Below are 17,740 nucleotides of genomic sequence, written 5' to 3'. Positions count from 1 at the left end.
CCGTCCCGTACGGCCGGCCCTGAGTCACCGGAGCGGCTTGTGCGGGGCCGAGCGGCGGGGCTGGGCCGGTGCCTCCTCCGCCCTGCCCTGCCGTGCTGCCGCTGACCCCTGGGGAAGCACCGCCCGGCCGGAGGAAGCGGCGATAGCGGCGCCTGCGGAACGTGAGCGAAGCTGTGGGCGAGGGGCGGCGAGCGGTACGTGCCCTGCTGCGCGGTGCTGTGCCCTGCAGTGCCCTGCAGTGCCGTGCTGTGCATACTGTACCCTGCTGTGCCATGGTGCGCCGTGCGGTACCCTGCTGCGTGGTGCAGCTGTACCCTGCTGTGCCGTGCTGTACCCTGCTGTGCCGTGCTGTACCCTGCTGTGCCGTGCTGTACCCTGCTGTGCCGTGCTGTACCCTGCTGTGCCGTGCTGTACCCTGCTGTGCCGTGCTGCTGCCTCGCTGCACCCATCTACTGCAGGGTGCTGTTCAGAGGTGCTGTCCGCCAAGGGAGGGGGCCCCATTCGAGAACTCTTTTTCTTGGAACGAGGATTAAAATACTGGCCTTTGATGTAGGGGTTTATTATCGTCAATTTCGTGTTCTCTGCAGGGACTATTGTATGATTTTTTAAAAGAGGTCAATCTGGCATTGCAATTTCATAACTTAATTGGCAGAACTTATCTGCATTTGCTTGTTAAAAGGTGCCATGACGCTTATTTTAAAAAAACTGAATAGACGTATATTTTGAGAATATATCATAATATCATCATTGCCTATCACTACACCTGATGTAAACACTAGAAGTTATGGCAAGCAAAACCTCATAAACAGCGAACAGTATTTATATTTTTCTTTTAAGTATGCTTTTAAAGTTTAACTAATCATTACAATAGCACTGGTAAGTGTTGCAATTAGGTAGCAAATTGCTGAAAGAGGATCTGAAGTTCATTTTTTCAAAAGCACATTTAATGAGGATATAGTGGACCTCATAAGTGCTGTGTTGCCACTGCTGCTAATAATTTTTAGAAGTCAGGCATGATTGTTCCTATAAAATGAAGCAACCAGAACAAGCAATTAGCTTCTGAATGAAATCATTTCAGTGACCTCTTGTCACAAAATAATAGTAAGATTGGATCTCAGATTTAGGAAGACCTATATATGTGGATATATTTAGATTGGTATACACACAGTTTTAAGAAGCAAATTGATATCAAATTACTCTTACAGAATTTCACAGAGGTTCAACTATTCAACAAGTTCATAAATTCTTGTTCTCTAAGCTTTCATAGTACCATTTTCAAATCAAAATCAACGACTCTTTGGTAGTTCAGCCAGTTTTAAAGGAACAAAAATCTCCAACAACCTAGGAGCACAGCTTTCTTACATTGCTGTCCTGCATCCTGCATATCCTTCTTTTATGTGCTTGCACTCATATTTTTCAAGCTGCCAAATCTCATGGGAAGACCAAAATGCTGTGTCTTAAACTTCTGATACCACTGATAATATTTGTGAAGGGGATGACCCAGAAAATAAAGTATTATTTGGATAAAATTTTATTTCATTTGCATTACTGTGGTAGCCAAATATGTATTTTACTGGTGCCTGCTGAACAAAGGAACAGCTGTCAGATTCTGGAGACCTACTTGTATCTCCATAGCTGAACTTAAGGATGGAACATAGAGACACTGCACTGGCACAAAGCAGCAATTTTACAAGCAGAGAAACAGACTGTTCTTTTCTTTTTAACCATCTGGTGTAATGACTTCTTTCTGGAGTGTTCATTGATAGGCAGAGATAATTATTCAACTGAGCAATAGGAAAAGGAATGGGATAATTGCCATGAGTGCATATATCAGTCAATAATTGAGAGGAACTTTTACCTGTAAAAGAATGCTGGGTAGCATGTGGATAACTGCTGATCTCCAGTATAGATTCTCTTTTATTCCCAGCAGATTCAAAGATCACAAATAACTGCCCTGTAAAAACCAGCTGGAAAACAATCCTACGTGGCAACAATGAGGTAAGTTGCGAGGCATTTTAGATTAAAATAATTTACATCCATATTTTCAAGCACGGTATTTGCACTTTGGAAAAAAAAGGACTCAAAATTCTGTAAAAAACCCACACAGATCCTCTCTCAAAAATTGTACTTGTTTGGCTGCCCTGGATCACTGAATTTGATCAGAATTCCCTGCTGAAAACCTAGAAATTACTCAGAGACTAACATGAATAATATGCATAGATGATTAATGGTATTACAATAATATGTATAGATGAGTTAGTAGCAAGCTTAGAATGTTCATCTATTCAGTTCATACTAATCTTGCAAGTAAAGAAGGAGAAAAGGAAAACCCTGTGAAGTGCAACAAAGTGCCAAACTCTGCACCTGGAATGGGGCAACCGTGGATGTGCTGAGACACTGGGGAAGGAGAGGCTGCAGAGCAGTGCCACAGAAAGGGACCTGGGGGTCCTGCTCAGTGGCAAGCTGAACACAAGCCAGCAGTGCCCTGGGGACAGGAGGGACATCCCTCTCCTGGGGCACCAGGCAAAGGAGAGGATTGTCTTGCTCTGGGCTGATGCAGCCTCACCTCATGGTGGTTCTGTGCATTTTTATAAGAAAACTGTGCATGAGTTTAATGAATTCCTTTCCTGTTACTTGTTTTAAAGGTGTTTTCACTTCTGTAAGCTTCCAGGAAGAGTTATGGGAATCCGCCTACTGCGCTTCACCTCTGTGGTGATCATCGTCTTGCTTCTTGTGGCAGGTGCTTTAACAGCTTTGCTTCCCACTATCAAAGATGACAAATTGCCCAATTCGAGAAGGGAACCAAAAACCCAGAGTCAGTCTGCCTTGGATTCATTCACTCTTATCATGCAGACATACAATAGAACTGACTTACTGCTAAAGCTTTTGAATCATTATCAAGCAATCCCTCACCTACATAAAGTAATTGTTGTGTGGAACAACATTGGTGAGAAGACACCAGAGGAAATGTGGAATTCCTTGGGGCCTCATCCTGTCCCTGTTGTCTTTAAAGTTCAAACTGTAAATCGTATGAGAAACAGACTGCAGAATTTCCCTGACCTGGAAACAAAAGGTAATCAGCAGTTCATATCACTATTACTAAAACTGTTTTCATGCTTGAAATCTGAATGCTAAAAGAGAGGTGGTTGAGTTGCACTGTGTAATAAATCAATGGCTCTTTTGGACCACTTAATACAGTGTGGTTAGTATAGAGAAAACCTGTGTTATATCAGGTGCACACCACCACCAGGCTGTCCGTGAAGAGTAAAGGAAAAGAAAGAGGAATGTCAAATGCGTTTCAAGGTCTTTTGCAACAGTTCTCCATTTCCTTTGTGAGGCAGACATAGGTAGTTCAGCTTCTCTTCCTTCTGTAGCATAAACTGAAATTCATAATGCATGTATTTGTTGAGTGTCTGCACTAATCTGGACTTAAGTCATCTGGTAAAGACTTGATTTAGTCCATTCCTCTTAAGAATGGACTCAAGTTCTCAAGCATGTTCTGCTCTTCTGAGCAACTGCCCTCCCTAGCTGTCTGGCTATCTCAAATTACACATTCTTTTTATTCAGGAGTACTTTCCCAGTCTTTTGGGTATTCATCTAAATATTCTTCCTAAGCTCTTTCTAGGAGGTGTACAACAATAAATGCTGTTTGTTTCAAGTGGAAAAAAACCCCATATGTTGCATTACAGACCTGACCTTACTCATGATTAGTAAAGGTAATTGTATTTACTGCCCCTTCCCTATCATGCCTGCTAGTCCAAACACATGATTTCTAGGAAGACACTGGAAACTTTAATTTCCCAAGTGTTTAACTTACTGTAGTAAGATCTGTGCTAGCTGTAAATTTTACAAGTTTTAATGCATCTGCAGTTCAGATCCAAGAAAATCCTTCCTTTTCTGCTTCCTGGTAGTCTTTTGTCTAAAGGCCGAGAGTCTTCCTTCTCTAGTTAATAATACTGAATGTTGCCTGAGCAATTTAACTTGCTCACGTAGTGAGATAAGTAAAATTTTATACCAAGAATCCCTAGTAAGTCTCATATGCTAAAGAAAAGTATCTAACTCTATTCTAGTTGTATCTTTACACAAGATTAGTAGAATTTTAAGTTGCTTTGCCAAACACTGCCAAGTTTTCTAACACCTATTTCTACAAGTTTGTAACAGCCTGGCAAATAATCTAAAACTTAGCTTTGCTTCCACTTACCACAAATCTGTAACCTTGCTTTAGCTTTGAAATCTAATCATGTTTTATCAATCTACTTTCAAAGAATTGCAATTCAGCTTAATAGCTGCAGAAATTTTATATTTTATATTTCAAGTATTGTGCTGCATACTGTGCTCATGGATTTAACCTTTTGATCAGTTCAAAGTTTTTCTGGTTTTTTCCTCCCTTCAGCTGTTTTAATGATGGATGATGACACACTAGTCAGTGCTCATGACCTTGCGTTTGCCTTTTCCGTTTGGCAGGTAATGTTTTGCATCTTGGCAGGCACTATTTGTGAGTTGCACTTGAAATTAATAGTTTTAATTAGAGCAATACTGTAGCATACTGTTTTACCATTGGTTTTCTAGCTTTAAAGTTAGATTTTAGGAAGTTTGAAGTGTTGAATAGTAGAAACTGCAAAATTGTTCTTAAGCAGTGTCTATATCTGTAATCTATAACTTTAAAATTTTAACTCTTACTTTACCAGATCATGAAGTTGCTAACTAATAAATTTATTTAAATGTGTGGTAGTCTATGTGTTTTGTTTTTCAAAACACGAGAAATTTTCTATAAATCAGTGCCAAATACACAGCTGCCAATTGTGGGTAGATGTGTTGTTGGCACTATATGATGTGGAATGAGGTAGACTGTCAGTTTTGTGAAACTATTTAATTGCAACATTTATGCAGATCACAGGACTATATGCCAATATTTTAATTATTTTCTTGCAATAATGTTGTCCTCCCTTCATTTAAAAAATGCATAAATCTCTCTTATGAACACACTTAAGTGAACCCCACACTGAAATGTGTTGAATTTCTTTTTCTTTCAGCAATTTCCAGAGCATATAGTGGGATTTGTTCCTAGAAAGCACATTTCTACTCCTTCAGGCGTGTACAGTTATGGCAGCTTTGAGTTGCAGAACCCTGGATTTGGGAATGGAGATCAGTATTCTATGGTGCTCATTGGTGCAGCGTTTTTTCACAGGGGATATTTAGAAGACTTTCAGCAGCAGCCAGAAGCAGTTTACGCCTTAATAGATGAAACTCAAAATTGTGATGATATTGCCATGAATTTTCTGGTAGCCAAGCATACTGGAAAGCCTTCAGGAGTCTTTGTGAAGCCTGTTGACATAAGAAATTTAGAAAAAGACACTAACAGTGGCTATTCTGGAATGTGGCACCGAGCAGAGCATTTGTTACAGAGATCCTACTGTGTAAATAAATTGGTTAATATTTATGATGGCATGCCCTTAAAATACTCTAATATCATGATTTCTCAGTTTGGTTTTCCTAATTATGCCAATCACAAAAATAAAATGTAAGCTAATGAATTGAAGGTGTTAAATGTTAAACAATACTCAGTGAATTGTACTGAGTTCAAGGAGAGAAGAAGGTGTAATTACTGCATCTTGGCCATCCCTCTTTGTAGCCTCTGATTTTTCTCCACTAGGCTTTTTATGTATTTTCTTTCCATTCTAACTACTTCACAAAGGTAAGTTTTGAGAAAACTTCGAGAATATGTAGTCATGCTTAGCTGTGATAAAATCATCCTCTTTCCTTAAAACCTGAAAAGCTACTCTAATTAATTAATTAGGCCAGTTCTTCAGAAACATGCAGACAAAAATGCACTCCTACTCTTCAGGTCTTAACATCTGGAATTTTTTTCCTTGAATATACATATCCAGTCAAATGAGGCCTAGGCATATTTTTGACAGTTACATGTTGAGATGCTTCCTTGCCTTCCCACTCCTCACCTGCTCCTACCCAGTTCCCAGTGAAGCTGTAGAAGAGCTACAGTGAACTGCTGGCCAGGCTTCTGGCCTCCTGTACAGAACCCCTCTGAAGTTTGTATATAAGCTACTCGGTGTTCTGAGATCTTCTTGAAGCTGCTATGAAAGCCAGAAGAGTACCTCACCTTACTCTCAGTCCTTAAACCATTGCCTACAATATCTACTCCTGCTGAGTTAATGGAAAACGATCTCTGATGTGGCTTTTTTTTCTATTATTGATTTGCCTGGAGTTGCTGAAACGCTGCAAGCAGCTGAAAGGTAAATCCTAATGGTTGGAAATACAAGAAATGAGAATACATGAAATACGAAACTTATACAAGCAGCCAGAAGAATTGGATGGAATGTTACTTATTATTATTCTCTTTAGTAGTTTGTTTTATTTTGATATTTTGCATATACGTTGTTACAAACATGCACCCAGGAAAATCTTCAATTCGTTAAAAATTTCTTATTTACAGTTCTTAGTAAGAGCAGGGTGTTCAACATCTATTACAGTGTACATCTTGTAATTTTGTAGGTATTTTTAATTCATTTTTTGTCTGTTTTTGGTGGCTTTGACAGCGGAGTTAAAACGTACAATAAATGGGTAAAGCATTAGGAAAAAAAAGTATTTTGAGGTACAGTGATATTTGACAGGATGGACTGTTACGAGTTTGAATTCCCTGAGTTTGTTTATAGCAAGAAACAGAGCTGCTGTTAATGGCTTCTGTTAGATTGGGACTCTAGTTCTGGAAACCTATTGACACAGGGCAAACCTTTTCCAATGAAGTTGCAGAAGGGTTGGGATTTTTTTGTGGTATAGAGGAGAGAATAAAAGACAGTGATTTTCCTGGATCACAGAATCAGATTTGGCATGCAAAGCAGATTTAGTTTCATCTGCATCAGCTTTTAATTGATTCTTAGACTCAGTTCAAAGGTAGCTGTGGGTAACCAGTCACAGCTAATACCTAGTACACAAATAGCATCTGCACAAATGATGTCTAATTTTACCATGTTTTGTAATAAGTTAGCTGAACAAAGAGTGAAAAATATGACAAGTTCTTTACAGCAGGGTGTGAGTCTTTTGGGGGAATGAAGGATTCTTTTGCCTTGTTCTATCAGTATTAAAAGATTTGCTTTCTGTTCAGTGAAACTACTTTTGTAAGATTTAAAGGGCAGAATCTTAACATGCCAGTGTAAATTCTGCTTAATTTTGTTGTAATAGTGAAAAGTAGTTTTTAATTATTGTGTTGTAGTGCTAAGTAGTATACAAACAGGTCTATGATCTTTCCAGAAATGCAAATTTCCCAGTGGTAGTTTACTGTATTTCATTTACTTACTTGTCTTCCATGATTTCTGTTCTGTGCAGTATCAACTAGAGTTGTGAAGAGTCACAGTTGTTGTTAACTTTTTTTTTGGGATGTGATATGAACTGTCAAGTCAGTCAAATCTTAATATTGGGCTCTTTGTTGGAGTGAAGGAGTTGTTATGGTTTTGGGGGTGTTTTTTTGTTCTTCTGTATCAGTGAAAGAATTAATGGAACAAGCTTTTAATGATACTATTAAATTTATTTTGCACCATTGTAAAATAAAATACAGAATGCAGATTTGTGACATATTTATTTTCAGATTATTGACCAAATTTTTCATATTTGAATAACATGCCTCTGTGTAATGGTTAAAGACACAATGATGTTGAGATGTCTAAAATAAGCTCACAGTTTGCATACTCATGAGCAGCACCAAGATTTCTTTTTTTAAAAAGAATGTGTTCTTGTTGGCACATACATGCATTTAATTTAGGTAAGGCCTCCTTATGAAGGAAGAAAAGACATAAACAAACAACCTTAATCATTTAGTCTTAGCCAGCAAAGAAAATACAAAGATAAGACTTAATCTCCAGCCATAATTCATTGTACTTTGGAACCAAAAGGGGTTGTTTGCTTATTTTTTAAAAGTGGATTTTTAATTCCTTGGTAGTTATAAAAATGCCTTAATATTCTTTACTGAAAATACATTACCAAAAAAATTTACTTTAAACAAAATAATATGCATGTGATTATTTCTTTTGAGAGATTATCTGTATGTCATTTGGTAATATTTCAGAGTCTAAACAGAATCATTACCACCTCTGAATGTTCTGTTGAAATTATTGTTAATGCAACACAGGATTTTAAACATGGTATCTAAAATATATATTGGAAACAATCCTTGATAAAAAATCAGGATATAGTGCTAAAATGAGACAACAGCACAAGAAAATTGCTTCTTTACAAAAAATGCCACAAGATGTCACTGCAGCCTTGATATTTGATCTCAAATGTTAAAACAAGTACATAGTATTGTAGAGTAACTAAGTTATACTAGTTGAAAATATTCTTAAAGCTAGCATTTTACAAAATGAAATTCATTAAATAATCATACTAATGGCTACAAAACAATACTGGAATTAAAAAAACATGGAGGTTATTTTGCACGTATTTTTACAGGGAAGAAAAGAAAGTTTATTTCTGATGCTTGCAAAGGCCGCAGCTAATTGCCACAAATGATAACTCTTGTGCAATGAAAATTGTATTTTTAGCTTTCCAGAAGACATACAAGCAGTATACAAAAATTAGACAGCTGGGCTTCAGTCTCTAGTCATATTTGCCTCCAAGATGCACCAGTCTGGCTGGATGGGTTTACGTATCTTAGGCTTTAACACAAACTGTTCCTACAGATATTAGATACTGGATATTTGGTTGTAGACCATTCTATCTTCTGTTGCCAAAGCGCTTTGCTAAAGCCATTTCCAGTATGCTCATTCAAACTGCCCTTAAGCAGAGTGCAGCACTGACTAAGAAATGTGTTACACTGAACTGTAGTTAAAGTCTGAGTGAAAAAGGGCATCAAAAAAACTGCAATTCTGGACAATATACCTTAATATCCTGTCTCTTACACAGGATATAGTACGGCATAGAGAACTGCTCGTAAATAAAAAACCACCAGTGAAATATTTGATTTTGTTAAGGGTTACACACAAGTGAAAGTTATAAAGAACATTCTAAACAAAAACAAACTGATTTTCATGAAAACAACAACCTTTATTTAATTTGCTGCTATATAAGACTGCAGTCTCATTCTGGTAAGCATCCGGTATGGAATAGTACTTACTACTGAAAATGAGGTTTTCTCGGGTTTCAGAATCAGGCACAAACAGGGTCATATTTAGCACATTAGTTTTGGAGCTTTTCAAAAAAAAGTTGAAAAAAAGCAGTCTAAGAACATAGGTACAAAGCATTAGAATCAACACAAAATTAAATAAGCAAATACAAAAACAGCTGCATTGTCTTCTGTAGTCCTTCACCTTACTTGTAAAGCTTTAAAGATTATCCAGTGCTTATGACACCAGATTAAAAACTGAAGCGTCAGAAGTGTTTGCGCTCATGTTTAGCTTCATTAGCAGACACACCAGGATTAATTACACGAACTGGTGGTTACAGTAGGTTATTTATAGTGGTAGCGAAAGCTTGTGATACTAATGTGAACCTCAGGGCTACATTGGCCTTGTATTACAACATCTTTTAAAGGTGTTTCAAGAGTGAATTTGTTTGAGGGAAGAGAAACATTTTTACTCCTTTTTTTACCTCCTCAAGGAACTTCTCCTTTGCAACCTTTGCTTTAGTTTCAAAACTAAGACAGTCTGCCCTGTTTGGCACTTACCAATTCTCTCTAAAGGGAGGAGGCGGAAGAATGCGCCTGGTGCTGGACCCAGGGCGTTGCGAGCGCTCCGGGCCGCGGGCGCCTCTCGCTGTCCGCCAGCGGCTCCCGGCGCCGCCGGCACCGCCCGGGCGGGAAGCGGCGGCCGCGGGGGGCCTGGGCGCTCTGCGGGGCGCCGCCAGCTCATTGGCTGCAGGCGTAGCAGGGCGGCCTCTGATTGGTCGACCGGCCTGTCTGTCACAACAAAGTGTGTCCCAGGTAGCGCACTGGGCGCTCCGCCGGTTCCCCCGTGCCTGAGGCGGCCCCGCTGCTCCGCTCGCCCCCGTCCGGAGCCTGCCCGCGCTGCTGAGGCAGCGCCCCGGCTCAGCCCCGCTCCGAGTGCGCCACACCCGCCCGGTGCCCGTGGGGCGCTCTGCCACGGGCCGCCCGCGGGCGGGGAAAAGCAGCCCCAGTGCAGCGGGGCGCGGCGGCGCTGCCCGGGCAGGCGGGGCGGAGGGCGGGGCGGTGCCGGGCTCAGGGCCGCTGCCTGCCGGAGCAGGGGCGCTGCCGGGCCGGGGAGCAGGGGGAGCGCAGGGGGCCGGTCACTCGCAGCGTCAGCCCTGGGCCGGGCGACACAAAGGCTCCGTGAGGCGGTTGCCAGAGCGCCGCCGGTCGCCTGGTAACCGCCCGCTGCCGCTTTATCCGGGGGCGTCTCCTGGCTGGGGGCGGGGTGGAGCTGGAGTCCCTGTGGGCGCTTGCCCGCCGTGTCCCGGGGCTCATTCTGGGCTCCGCTGCCGCTCCTATGCGGGCTGCGGCCGCCGCGCTCGCAGCACCGTGGGCCCTGGCGGGCGGCCCCTCCGGGCAGCGGGTCGCGTCCCGGCCCCGCCGGCGCTGCCCCGGAGCGCCATGAGCTCGGAGCCGCCCCGCGCCTCGCTGCTCCGCGCCCTCTTTAAGATGGAGCCGGCGGCGGCCGCCTCCGAAGTGCTGGGGGGAGCCTCGGAGTTCGTGAAAGGTGAGAGCCGCTCATCCCCTGCCCGCGGGGTCCCGGAGCCACCCCCGGAGAGGAAACCCGCTGCCTTCTCTCCCGCCCTCCCCCGGCTTTGCTGACTGCCCGGCTCGGCCCTGGCCACTTTGCCCGGCGGGTTTCGAGGGCAGCCCGCCCCGGCTGCCGCGGCCCCCCGGCGCTGCTTTCCCCGCTGTCCCAGCGAGGCGCGGGGCCGGCACCTGTTGCTGCGGGCTGCGGGCTGGGGGAGCCGCTGCCGAGGGGCGCCCGCAGCGCGGGGGCCCGGCCCGGCGCTGCCGCCGCTCACGCAGCAGAAAAAGGAGCGGCGGAGGCTCTTCCGCCCCGCGGTGACAGGCGTGCCCCGAGGCGGCGGCCGGCCGCCTTCGCTGTCCGACGCTGTGCCTCTCGTCTGTCTTGCAGATCGGTTGTACTTCGCTACTTTACGAACTAAACCGAAAAGTACCGTAAATACCCATTACTTCTGTACCGATGAGGAACTGATCTATGAAAAGTAAGTGTTGTGGTTTGCATATTCAAAATGATCCCCTGAGAGTCTCCTCAACAACTCCTCTATAGACTAGACTATAGAATATTTTTGCCCCATTGAGGTACTTGCATAGAATATGAGCATGAAGTTAGTCCGAATGTATTTATTTATTAGCTGAAACTAGTTTTACAAGGTGACTCTTAAAAGAAACACAGAAGTCTATTAGGATTAATCGCTCTTTACTGAATGGTGTCTTAAGTAGAAGACTTATTTGGTACGACTAGATAAGCAGTAGTTTGTTTTGTATTTCCAGTATTTTCCTGGATAGAGAGCATGAAGTTGACAGAATTTTAAGAATGCCATGTTTAAATGTGCTTTTGAAGAGCATCTACAACTTCTTTTATAACTCTGGTTTTACTATAGTGTTTTCTGATAGCAGTTTTTGATGGCTTTTATATCTTTAAAACAGCAGAAAAAAATATTTTCTGTCAATTAAAAGGTTCATGCTTGTAAGACACTTCACATAGAAGGTAAAAAATAAAATTGATTATAGCTGGAATACTATTTAAGGACATAAAAAACATCAAACAAATAATCACTCTGTGCTGTGGCTAAGAAGTTGGTGCTGTGGACTGATTCCAAGGTCGGCTGTTTCCTGTGTGATGGTGTATACCTATCTGCTTCACATGGGGTTTGCTGCAGCAGAAGTGAAAAAAAAAAAACTGTGTTCCTGTTTTAAGTATAACTTGCTTTCCAAATGGTTTGAAGCAATTGTGAGCATCAACCATTCTTCCCTCCTTTCTCCAGTACCAATACTGCTTCTGTGAAGATATAAACCAATATTCCTTCATTTTTAGCTTACTTTCTATGCACAGCTTGTAGTTTCAGGGTATCTTCTACACGTTTTCTTATCTTAAGCTGTGTGTCTTCTGCTGGAGTTCCCAATAGTTCATTCTGAAAGTTTACTTTTGTAATGGGCTGCTTAGGTTGGGCGTAAGTTCTTTAATGACCATTAAGGAATTTTGATTGGGAGGGGCCTTTGGAGTATCCCAAGGGAGGGTTGACCTAATACTGAATGCAAAACTCAATTGGGGAAGGTCCTGAGCAATTTGCCTGGTAGGAAAGTTTTCCACTTGCTTTAAGAAGGGAAACTTGTTTCTCTTCCAGACTTCAGTACTATGTTTCAGTTCTTAATATGCTTTAAGGAAGTGTGAAGGAATCTTATGTGTCAATTGATGTTGAGAGTAGGAAGGGGGAGCAGTTCTGTCCTGTTAGTTACAGATAGTTGTACTAACCAAGGCCTGTAACTGAGGTATTTGTGTAAGGACAGTGTCATATTAAAAAACAAACAAAAAAAAGTACTGAGAAATTTGAGGGGGGTGGGGGAAAGTAATTTTCTATAGCATGTAGAGAAAAATTCTGTAAGTACATTCCTTAACCCAGTGTTAACTACATATGAGGAGGGTGTAACCTGATACCAGGTATAATTACCAGGTAATGGAGGGAAGCAAAGTTTCCTTTATCTTCTAGGACACATCTAAAGACTTTGAACATGTAACTCCTGGTGTATGTTCTGAATTGATGGTTCCTAATCTGTTTGGCCCATTTGAAAATTGTTATCCTGTATCTGATACCATAAAGATACTCTCCCTTTTGTGCTCATAAAATGCTAAAATGTGATATGAAAATAAGTGACAGTTACCAGGTGGTACCAAGGAATTGTGTCATAAACTTCTACATGTCATTGCTAAACTTTCCCCTGGTATTTGTATTGCAGCACCCATCCTTATCAGTGTGTGCAATATTTGGTAATAAACTCAGGCCTGATCTTAATTATTTTTTTTCCCTCTCATATCTAAGGAAGTTTATATTGTCTCAGGAAAGTAAAAGCAGGTGTCAGTAGGGTTATCATGTTATGTATATTTTAATATCTCTCTGAATTTGGAAGGCTAGAGATAAATTGAGGAATAGAACACAAGACTCAGTTCTTGGGGAAATGCTAATTTTGCTATAGCTTCTCTTATGCTTGTCACCAAGTTTGGCTTCAGTCTGTTGTGTTCCCCAGGCTGCACATGAAGTGAGGGGCCTGACAGGGCTGCTCTGTAAGTAGTAGTAGAATGTAACTTCAGTGCAACAGATCAAGTGGTCTCCTCAGTTCCTCAAAAATGTAATCTTTTTTCTGAGAAAGTGATTAGAAGTGTTGGTTGCCTGATAGCAAAATAAATAATTGGAAGTGAGTTTTGAAATGCTGTAGCTCAGAGGAGTGGTTTGCAGAGTCTTCATGGAAATGGCCTGCCTGGGTGGTTCTTGTGGTCAGAATTCCACAGCCACTTTTCCTTTTTAATCAAATGACTTGTTCAGAGAGTTCCAAGGAGGGGGATAGGAGAAGTCTGCTCAGTATGAATTCCTCAGGACCTGTGAAGTATGTAAGTAATTACATTAATACAATTGTTTATTGATTTAACTTTGCTTAGATGCATCATTGTAGTGACAAGACAAAGATATTTCATTGTGCTTGGAAGTAAACTGCTTTTATTTCAGCTCTTTTTCTGTTCAAATTGCTTTTCTTTGGGCTCTTATTCTGTTAGCTTGTTACAGAATTTTATTTGTCTGACTTTACAGAGGTGTCAGTTTGCTTCACTGAAGCAGTATCTGATCTGAAAACCTCATGAATATGTAGATTTGGAGTTGCATGATTACAGAGAGCCTGTTACTGGATCACATGGTACTTAAAAACTTACTGCCTTGCTTCCCTTTTTTTTTCCCCCCACTCTTGAAGAGACATAAGGAAGCAATTTTTATATTAGTAAAATATAAATATACCCCATTTATTAAACAAAAGAGCTGCAGTGCTAGCTGTAATGGTTTGGGAAGTTTGGGGTTGACTTGCTCCTGTAGCTTGTCACATGATTATCACTAAATTATACACAAAGTGTGGTTATGTAATCCTGAGCACTTTAGCCTTCAGTTCACATTTGAAGTTTTGAACTGTTTTAATGACTTCATATTACTGTCTAACATTCACACTAAAAAGATAATAAAAACGTTCTTAAAACCATTTAGGTCTATCTCAAACGCTAGCTGACTAGGAACTTGCTACTCAACTGTCATTATTTTAGTTAAATGGCTGCAATTTAATCTTGAACCTATTATGCCAGAGAAATTATGTACAAATGCCTCAGTTGAGAGAACAGGAAACCTGAATGGAATGACACAATTCTGAAATCTGTTCTTTAATAGGTCTGTTTCTGTAAGATTTTCTCAGAGTCTTTTTGAAACTCTTTGAGGTTCCTCCTGAGAAAATCTGCACAATTTCTTATAAGGGGACACAATGTTTCAGGATAGTGTAGTACAGGTAACTGTTACTTTGGAAAAATGGAATTAAAGAGAAACAATCCATCTTGATAAAGATTTTCATTTGGCAAATAGACAAACCTTGCCTTGGCAAGACCTCAGTTAATGAGTTAGGCACTAGTAAGAAGCTTTTTATTCTCTAAGAATAGCATCTTTCACGTTTCACCTTCCAGTAAGCAGATCTGGGTTGAGAATACTACATTTGAGTGGTTAACTTGGCTTTCACATGGTTTTATCAAAGCAACTTTTAATATCTTTTTATTTCTGAGTAGTTTTCTCAAACAAAATCAGAATTTAAATAATGTGAAGCAGGACTCTCTTACTGATTAATTATAATGGCAGCCTTCATAAATCATAGTATTTTTTATTCAGTCATTTGTTCTGACTTTGAATCTCTTGTATAAACAGTGTTTGCATATCTAATCCCTGACATGGTGTAAGCAGCTGTAGAAGTAGTAAATATGATCGTCTCTGTAAATCATGCTGTAAATTACACTGTAAATGACACTGAAACATTCTTTCAAGCTATGGTGTGTTACTTGCCCATTTCACAGCAGTCTTCCTGAGAGCTGCTTCAGTTAGTAGTAGAGCAAGGCTCTCAAGTGCTTAGCTACAACAATATTAAATGAGGACTGTTTCTTCTACTGCATGTGTAAATGCAAAGAAGCAGTTTGTCTTTCCTGTGAGAAGAGTAAAGGTTGGCCTATCTGGTTTTGTCATGGTTAAATGCTGCTTTTCTGTGGCTCTCCAATAACAGTCCTTGCATAGGAAGCCTGAACTTCTCGATCTTTCTGTGGCTTAAATCATTTGAAAGGAAAAACAAAACTTAAACTTAGCCTTGTTACAACAATCAGAGCTGTCACTTCACACAGAAAGCAGGAATTTCCTTTTTCACATCAGTAATTTTGAAGACTCAGCCTTGACTATTGGGTGACCAAGATAACTTAGTAAGATTAAGTCCAAAATTAAAACAAGGAAATGGCCCAACTTAATTTTATACATTTCTTTACCATATCTGTCTTTGCTTTTTTGTAAGTAAAAGAGAAAATCATGTGCCAGTAGTACTGAGGAGAGTTTTGTTTTGTTTGCAGTAAAAGGATAAAACAGCAGCTTTCTAAGCTCCAGTTTTTTGTTGGGTGGGAATTTAGCTTGTCTAAGAAATCCCTTATGTGCATCTTGGCCTCTGTCAAGGTGACTTTTTTCCAAAGGTTCTAGGCTTCTGATATGACATGAAGGTTCTTCTATAGGGTAACTTTTTATGGGAGAACCTCTTCATCGTTAATTTGTTTTTAATATCAAGGAGCACTGGGTTAGAAAAACGTGTATCTGGAATAACTATTTTAATTATCTATGGCTTAGATCTGAGAGTTGTGAATTTTGAAGAATCAGGATCTTGAGGAGGATTTGGAACTTCCAAGAGGAAATGGACTTAATAGCTGGGGGTTTTTGCCTAGTCCAGGGCCTCTGCATTATTCCTACCTTCAGCTATTTCCAGGGTTATATTTGCTGTATCATCCTTCGTCTGTTCAGAAGCACGCAATCCCTAAGCAGCATTAAGCATTAGGAATTTTATCTCAGCCCTGTTAAGACAGCTCCTAACAATTCACGTGTTACTGGAGTCAGTGGACTAGAGGACAAAAACGGAGCTCACCTCTTTTCATGTGCTTGAGAAGTGGGGAGGAGAAACACTTGAGGAAACTGGAGCTGGAGAAAAGAAGCCTGAGTAGGTAAGATCTCCTAACCAGCAGTTAGGCTGTAATGAATGTGCAGACTGATCCTCTCTCATCCAGACTTTGTTGCATGGGAGCAGTGTTCAGCTTATGATTTGAAGGGAGTAGCTGAGCAGTCAGCTGGCCACTTGTGCAGCACCTGGGCCTTGCACTGTCTCATGGCCAGCTCAGGACAGATGCAGCAAGGCCCTTAGAGGACAGTAACCTGAATGTTCCTGTGTAGGAAAGAGGGAGGGAGGAGCAAGAAAAGAATGAATCACAGCAAGAGAAACAGTCTCATTGCTTAATTTTAATGCAAAGCTGGACATTTGTAAAATGCTGAAAAATTAGTCAAGTTTTGCAGTTAGGAAGCTGTGTTTTTGTTATTTCACCAGGGTCTTGGGTTTTGTCTTTTGACTTAAGTAATAGCAAACCTGGGGGGCTCCTGTTTTGGCAGTATATGGCTTTATATGATTAGAAGGCTTTAAGAAGGCAAACTCCATACTTTGAGTACTCGTGCTCCAGTTCTGATATACGTACTCCAAAAAATGAATGAAATTATCAAATGATGCCTCTGTCTTCAAAACAATGCTTTACTAAACCAATGACTGAATAAGGTGGCAAACAAGAAACATCATGCCCTGATGGGAAGTGAATGGAAATATAAAACTACTGCTCTGCAGAGAAAAGTATCAGGCACCTGGAGTAAAATATAAGTAATGCATTTTATCTTTGAAAGATGATATCTTGGCCTGATAGATTGACTGAGGTTAACGTGGACCTTAACAAACTAGGGAGATGGACAATCACCAACTGTATGTAGTTCAACAAGAGCAAGTGCCAGACTCTGTACCTGGAATTGGGCGATCCTGGATGTAGAGGCAGACGGGGAAGGAGAGGCTGGAGGGCAACACCACACGAAGGGACCTCAGCACACTCTGTGATTCTGCAGAGGTTATCAACTCACTTAAAAGTCTGCTAGGCTATAATATCCCCCCATTGAATGGCACTATCGAAGCGTTCAGGATGGCAAATCTGTTTATCATTTCTCTCCAGCACAAGGGTCAGAGATACTCAAATGCTTACTAGAAGTAGTGTTTGCATTCAGAAGGGCTGGTTCAGGCTTGAACTGACTCATGGCACCTTCATGTCCCACCTCATGGAACTGCATTTGGAAACGACTTCTTACTAAAGGGGTTGCATTTCCTTCACCATTAATTTCCCTGGAAGAATTGACAGTAACTGTTTGCATGACAGAGTAGAGCCATGGGCTGGCCTTTCTAAGGCGATGATGTTTTCTATGATACAGTACAGCAAGTGCCGGAGATATTGTATTGCAACAAATTACTGGTAGGAAGAAATGGTTCTAGGAGTTTATTCTAAGGAGAAAACAGATACCAGAAACTTATGCTACTGCTTCCAGGTGGCATCATGATAGAATTTTTGAAGTATAGTATTTAAATGTTCAGCTAGTATATTCTGGAGTTTTGCTACTTGGTTTGAGAAGCATAAAGATAGCAAGTCTACATGGGATGAGG

At 41.0% G+C, this 17,740-nt stretch overlaps 2 protein-coding genes across 8 annotated transcripts in view; both read left to right on the top strand.

Moving 5' to 3' along the window:
* Positions 1–27: 27 nt before the first annotated feature.
* EXTL2 (exostosin like glycosyltransferase 2) lies at positions 28–7,585 on the top strand. Of its 6 annotated transcripts, XR_010081478.1 has the most exons (6): positions 55–194; positions 1,931–1,998; positions 2,646–3,073; positions 3,616–3,716; positions 4,394–4,464; positions 5,034–5,101. XR_010081478.1 is itself a non-coding variant. In XM_063407626.1 (5 exons), the coding sequence occupies exons 2-5, from the start codon at positions 1,994–1,996 to the stop codon at positions 5,523–5,525; spliced, it is 996 nt and encodes a 331-aa protein (XP_063263696.1). In that variant the 5' UTR covers positions 28–161; positions 1,931–1,993; the 3' UTR covers positions 5,526–7,585. The 6 variants fall into 6 exon arrangements, 5 of the variants coding, with proteins under 5 accessions (XP_063263696.1, XP_063263697.1, XP_063263693.1 ...); XM_063407626.1 differs by lacking the exon at positions 3,616–3,716 and having other exon boundaries at positions 28–161; positions 5,034–7,585; XM_063407627.1 differs by lacking the exon at positions 3,616–3,716 and having other exon boundaries at positions 28–161; positions 1,928–1,998; positions 5,034–7,585.
* Positions 7,586–10,419: 2,834 nt separating this feature from the next.
* The window catches only part of CDC14A (cell division cycle 14A), a 44,619-nt gene continuing 37,298 nt past the window's right edge, over positions 10,420–17,740 (top strand). For both annotated transcript variants that reach the window (XM_063407617.1, XM_063407616.1), the window contains exons 1-2: positions 10,420–10,661; positions 11,073–11,163. In XM_063407617.1, the coding sequence (XP_063263687.1) occupies positions 10,556–10,661; positions 11,073–11,163 (197 nt within the window). In that variant the 5' untranslated portion in view covers positions 10,420–10,555. The remainder of the gene's footprint in view (positions 10,662–11,072; positions 11,164–17,740) is intronic.

Source organism: Prinia subflava, chromosome 10 (genome assembly GCF_021018805.1).
Source record: "Prinia subflava isolate CZ2003 ecotype Zambia chromosome 10, Cam_Psub_1.2, whole genome shotgun sequence".
In the NCBI taxonomy this organism is placed as follows: domain Eukaryota; kingdom Metazoa; phylum Chordata; class Aves; order Passeriformes; family Cisticolidae; genus Prinia; species Prinia subflava.
Note: the sequence above shows the minus strand (reverse complement) of the source record. Positions and strands in the feature narration are given on the sequence as shown.